We start from the raw sequence: 6,484 nt of genomic DNA, 5'->3' as shown, positions 1-6,484 counted from the left end.
GTACCATCTGCTTGCATGTGTATGTAAGCACTAGGCCTTCAACACTGGATATAAAGAATCCTCGCTTTGTGGTATTCTCAGCTGGCTTTGCTTGGGTTCCAGTGTACTGGGCTGAGCTTGTGTCTAGAGTGAATTGTCACGGTTTTGATCTTCTGCAGCCATAACACTTCCATAACCATGTCTTCGATATATTGATGTGCCGAAGATGGATGTGTGCCGTTTTTTAGTAGTCCAAAGAAAATGCTTATTTAATCAGTAAAATTTAACAACGAGTTTTTAAAAACATTCAAATACTTGCAAGAGAGAGAACACTTTATGTAAAAAGTCCAATAAGCCAAAGTGTTTTGTAGAAAATCAATCAGAATTGTATTTGCACGATTTTTAAAAAATTCTCTATTGTTAGGAGAGAAATAAACAGACTACCAGTGTTTATATAGTATAATTTCAGTTTTAAATTTTACAAAATACCTATTCATATATAGGTGTAAAGGAAATACCAAAAGGACTAAAGTTATCTTGAAGTTGGGATTATAGGTGGTTTTATTTTTTTCTTTATACCTTTTATTTTCTGAATTTTTATACATCATATATTTTATAATAAGAAAATGAAAGTAATAGGGGCACCTGGGTGGCTCAGTTGGTTAAGCATCTGACTTCGGCTCAGGTCATGATCTCACGGTTCATGAGTTCAAGCCCCACATCGGGCTCTCCACTCCTGGTGCAGAGCCGCTTCATAGCCTCTGTCTCCTTCTCTCTCTGCCCCTCCTGCTCTTTCTCAAAAATAAGTAAACATTAAAAAAAATTAAGAGGAAAATGAAAGTTCTAAAATGAATTCATTATAGAATATGAAATGAAATTTAGTAAAACTTTTAAAGATGAAGATTCTTATGGGATAAAATGAGTTAAAGGCTGTAATGATAAAATCTGTATTTCATTATTTTTTAAAAAAAGTTTAAATGTTTATTTTTGAGAGAGAGAAAGAGCACAAACAGGGGAGGGGCAGAGAGAGAGGGTGACACAATCTGAAGCAGGCTCCAGGCTCTGAGCTGTCAGCACAGAGCCTGATGCAGGGCTCAAACTTTCAAACCATGAGATCATGACCTGAGCTGAAGTCGGACACTCAGCCAGCTGAGCCACCCACGCACCCCTAAAATTTGTACTTTAAAACCAAGCAAAATTAAGTTGCCTTTTATGGGGTTTAAGGAGCAAGAGAAATGGGAAGAGTATTATACTACTGATATGACAACTTGGACAATTTTTGTTCAATTCTTCTCACTCAGGTTTGCCTCAGTCACATACATTTATATGATGTTTTATGGATAATTATTTAATTACAAGTTTTAAATTTATTTATATAGAGAGATGATACACCAAATCTCACTTTGAATATTTGGTCATTTGGTAGTAACATATTTGTGGTCAGCAGGCAAAACACTCAGTGAAGGTTTGCAGATCACAGATCGCATCTACCAGCTGCAAATTCACCTCCTTATTTCTTGTTGTTGTTGTTGTTTTTTTTATCTGTAAAATGGAAAAAGAATAATACCTATTTCTTAGACATGTCTGAAGACTAAATAAGTGTGTGTGGCATACAAAAAGCACTTAAATATTATTGCTGACACTGTTTGTATTACCACCACCGAAAGTTGGCTTTGGTGGCTATAAGAAATTGGAGAAGATTGCTAGGGACTGGAGCGATATCTTAACACTTTGTATCCACTACTTTGACTAATCCAGGTATATTCTCAGTCAGTTAAATAGGACTCTTAGCTATGCACCAAGGTAGTTTCATTTTTTATGTATGCAATAAATCTTGGCATTGTGGTTTAACATTTTAAACCTGGAGGATTTAACAAGGGAGATTTTGAATTTGGTGTAGGCAGAATTTGGAATCCTGCGTATTTCAAGGCCGATGTGCCAAGTTAAGTATACTAACTAGAGAACTGAGTGTGACTGACTGCATCTTAGTTATTATTATCCAACAGTGACTTTTGTTCCTTGTTTAATTTGCATCATAAGAGCAAAGAAAACCTGTGTTTCTTTGTGACTAATGGTGCCTTGAGAAAGCCAATGGTTATGTTGGCCTAAGTGAGTTTATTTGCCCCTAAATTAGGGGCAAAATTTATCAATATTCCTTTTTTGTTTTATATTCTTCACAGTGCCTTGTACCCAGTAGAGATAGTGAATAATAGGGTGTGTTTGAGAGTTCATGAAGAAATTTGAATCAAGTTCCTTAAAGGAAAGGGAGGAGTTTAGCAGGGATTCCTAGATTTCTAGGCTCTTAGTTTAATTTTATCACTTTAGTACATAATTTAAAAATCTCTTAATCTTAAATTAAAATTTATCTGCATTTCATATTTCCATGGAGTGGGATGATGATATAAATATGCCTCATTTAATAAAAGCCACTCGCCCCATTCATAGAAATCTTGATTGGTCTGCAGTAAGGCCAAGGAATCTGTAGTTTACTTCTTCAGGTGAATCCAGATGTTCTGATGCAGTACTTTATCAATTTCTTTATATTTTCATTTTAGTATTATATTTTAAAAACTCTGTATTCTATTTTAATTTTTTTTTTAACGTTTTATTTATTTTTGGGACAGAGAGAGACAGAGCATGAACGGGGGAGGGGCAGAGAGAGAGGGAGACACAGAATCGGAAACAGGCTCCAGGCTCCGAGCCATCAGCCCAGAGCCCGACGCGGGGCTCGAACTCACGGACCGCGAGATCGTGACTTGAGCTGAAGTCGGCCACCCAACCGACTGAGCCACCCAGGCGCCCCAACTCTGTATTCTATTTTAAAGACAGTATAGGAATAAATTTTATATTCAATAATGAAAATTAATGCTTTCTTAACTTTCATCGTATCTCTCTTTTTAATTAGTCAACTGTACATATATTACCATTCAAGCGCAGGTAATAATCGAGTTCATTGTAGAAAAATTGAGAGTACCAATGAGGCAGTGTTTCTCAACCTTTTTATCATTATCGCTCGTCCTGCCCCATTGTTTTTAGATATTATTTTTCTAATTGTACCCCCTCATAAAATTTTAATACCTCTCTGTTTATGTATTATATATTAATTTGTGTTTTATAAGCAAAGAATGTTCATTTTCTTTCCTTTTTTTTCTTTTGCTCTCAGTAGCCAATTTTCATCCCCTTGGGGGCGTTAATGTCCCTTTTGAGAGTGCATGAAATAAGCTAAAAAAAAAAAAATAACCCTTAATTTTACTTCTCAGCCTATTAGTATTTTGATATATATCTTTCCCAGTGGTTTTTAATGCATATGTATTTTTTTCTTTTAAAAAAAATGAGATCACGGGTGCCCGGGTGTCTGAGTCAGCTAAGTGTCCGACTCTTGGTTTTGGCTCAGTCCATGATCTCAGGGTTCGTGGGTTTGAGGCCCACATCGGGCTCTGGGCTAACAGTGCCGAGCCTGCTTGGGATTCTCTCTCCCCCTGCGGGCTCTCTGTCTGTGTCTCTCTCAGAATGAATAAATAAACTTAAAGGAGATCAGAAGCATAATGTTTCATTTTCCTTTTAAAAATATATTGTGGGGGTGCCTGGTTGGCTCAGTCGGTTAAGCGTCCGACTTTGGCTCAGGTCATGATATTGTGGTTTGTGAGTTCGAGCCCTGCGTTGGGCTCTGTGCCAACAGCTCAGAGCCTAGAGCCTGCTTCAGATTCTGTGACTCTCCCTCTCTTCCCCTCCCCTGCTCATGCTCTGTCTCTCTTTCAAAAATAAACAAATGTGAAAAAAATAAAAATATATTGTGAATTTTTGTGAAAAATGAGTATATTTTAATAATATCTAAGAATAAATAATATCAGTACATAGTATTCTGTTATATGAATTTGCCATCATTTAAATGATTTCATATACTTTTCAGTTTTTTTATTGTAAGAACTGGTCTGAATATCAATCATTGCAGTTGAATTGTTCCATGCAGTCTTAATTGTTTCCTTAGGATAAATTCCAAGAAGTAGAATTATTTTATTCTGTACATTTAAATATTTTTGGTAGGTATAGTTTAGAGGGTGAAAATCCCTTTCCCCAAGGACAACCACCATTAATGATGTGTAGTAATTTATCCATTCTTCTATTGAAAACCTTTTGTTTCCTGGTTTTTTGTTTTTGTTGTTTGCATACACCTTTGTTTGCTTGTGTTTTTCTGTATCAAAAATCCCCATTTGTGTTAGAATTGCTGGATCATTTAAGAATTGGAAATAAAATACATGCTTGAGTTTCTTTTTCTTTTTTCTTTTTTTAGTTTTTAGGCTTGCTTTATTTGCCTACTCTGATGTTGCTACTAGATTTTAGTTACTGTAACTTTGTAGTGTTGTGCTTTTATACCTGGAAATGTAAAATGTTCCATTAAGTAGGCAAATGTGTCTGTATATTTTTCAGATTATAAGTTACAGTTTGGCTAGCTTTTTTGTTTTATTGTTTTTTAAAAGCCAAGCATATGTATTTTAACTAGACTAGAAAATTATAGATTTCTGAAGATTTACAGTTTTAGGCTTGAGAACTTTTAGGTGCCTAGCAGTGATTTAGAACTCTAAAAGCGCTTCTGAATTGCAAAGTAAAGAAAAAAAGCTGTTGAGCTGTGAGCTTTCTGGAATATTTGGAACATTTCTGTCAAATATGCCTTTTAATCTTTGGTTTATTGATTGAAGTATCTCGGGCATGTTCTTGTTTGCAATCCAACTTTCCTTCCTTTTAAACTTGGTAACTAGGTATATAGTTATATATAGGAGATACATTCTCTTTCTCTTTTTACATTTCTGGTACGTATTTTAGATATCTCTCACTATGCTATTCCTGCTTATTTTTATAGAGTTCCATTATATATCATCTTTAGAGTTATTCATACATTTTTTCTGAGGGTTGGAGTCTCATAAAGTTAAAAGTATATCAGAATAGTTATTATATTAGGTAACACTTGTGAACCAACACCTGATTTTTATAGAATCTTAATCTTAATTAGTGTTTTTGCTGGATTCAGGTAGGTTTCTTTATGAGAAGCCATTTAACATTGCAAAAAAATTATGCTTTGGTTTTCAAAGTAGAAATGTTTTTTTTTGTTTTTTTACAAAAAGGGCTAATTTTTCTCAGGTACTTTCACCTTTAAATTTAAATTGAACTGCTGACACCATCACTAAAATCTTTAAATGTTGGTCCTGACCCTACTATAATTATATGAGCTAATTTTCTTTTTTAAGACACACTCTTGAGTGAGACTTCCAAATGCTCTTAGTGTTCTGAGAGAGTTAGTTTACCTTTGTAATGAAAAATCCCTCCTGTGGGTACTACACTCGCCACTAGGATGAAGGCTAATCATAATAAATATAATAAATGCTAACTCTACCTAGGCAGTTCAGACAGGGCATTTTCTATGAGTAGCCTCTCCACGTTGACTTGTCTACAGCTAGCCGCGGCCCATTGCAGAGGTTTACCTTGCTTTGGGTCACGGTTCTTTTCTCCAGTGGATTGAAAAACCCATCTGTTTTCCCTCATGGTGATGGTCTTTCTTTTTGCCTGCTATGTTTTAAAAAATCAGCATTGCTGATGTGATTTTGTCTCTTGAGGCTTACCATTTAACCAGGTTGGAGATTCTATTCTTTGGTGATTCTATTCTATTCTATGCTTTATGAATATACACGAAGCTGGGTCCTTTACCGAAGTATCACAACAGGAAACAAATGACAACACGTTTGAGCATTAACTCATTATGGCTTTAGACCTTTGGCCAAGCCCTGTGATTGCTTGGGTACTGCTTTACCACCCCCATTGCCTACTTCTTTGTTTTCTGAAGCTGGAAGCCATATGAAAAACTTAAAATTCATTTAAATGTGTAATCCATATAAGGAGGCTATTTTAACTAAATTGAGACTACTATAAATATTGTAAAAATTAGCCTGTGTGATAGACATTTGTGTTAGTAAAACTTCAAAATATTTCCGTTTTATTCTTATCTAAAATATTTTCTTCTCACACTCAGTATTGTTATAAATTAGTAAGACTTTAATTAGTAATAGCCATTTGGTGGGAAAGATTCATTAATACGTTTGTTAGAATATAGATCTCCACTGCAGAGAAGTAGGGAGATTTTATGTTTTGTGCCCTGACAAAAAGTAAACTGCTTTTCAGTAAAAAGCACCAAGTAATTTTTACTAGTTTTTTATATAATTATTTTTCTATTCAAAGTATAAAGTAATCTTTGAAGATCTTTTTAGTCACACTGTTTTTAAAAAGCTCATTATTTTGAACTAAATAAGTCATGCATTATGAGAAGAAATAACAGGTAACATATAAAGTACAGATCAAGAAAAAAGTACAGATAAGGCAAAAAATAATAGTTAACAGTTTGCTGTGTACCCTTACTGAAATTTTTTTGTGTAAACATATGTATATGCATATATACAAATATTTTTGTTTTCATACCTGCTTTTTTTTTTTTTTTTTTCAACGTTAATTTATTTTG

General features: G+C 34.4%; 1 protein-coding gene across 1 annotated transcript in view; it reads left to right on the top strand.

Annotated features, from left to right (window-relative positions):
• The window catches only part of RAP1A (RAP1A, member of RAS oncogene family), a 63,700-nt gene continuing 57,216 nt past the window's right edge, over positions 1-6,484 (top strand). The window contains exon 1 of the mRNA XM_047085809.1: positions 1-23. Within this exon, the coding sequence (XP_046941765.1) occupies positions 16-23 (8 nt within the window). The 5' untranslated portion in view covers positions 1-15. The remainder of the gene's footprint in view (positions 24-6,484) is intronic.

The sequence above is a fragment of the Lynx rufus genome, unplaced genomic scaffold (genome assembly GCF_022079265.1).
Source record: "Lynx rufus isolate CCGP_SWC_20201006 ecotype Redwood Valley unplaced genomic scaffold, mLynRuf1.p SCAF_2, whole genome shotgun sequence".
NCBI classification, from domain to species: Eukaryota; Metazoa; Chordata; class Mammalia; order Carnivora; family Felidae; genus Lynx; species Lynx rufus.
This window is presented reverse-complemented; position numbering and strand designations above follow the sequence as displayed.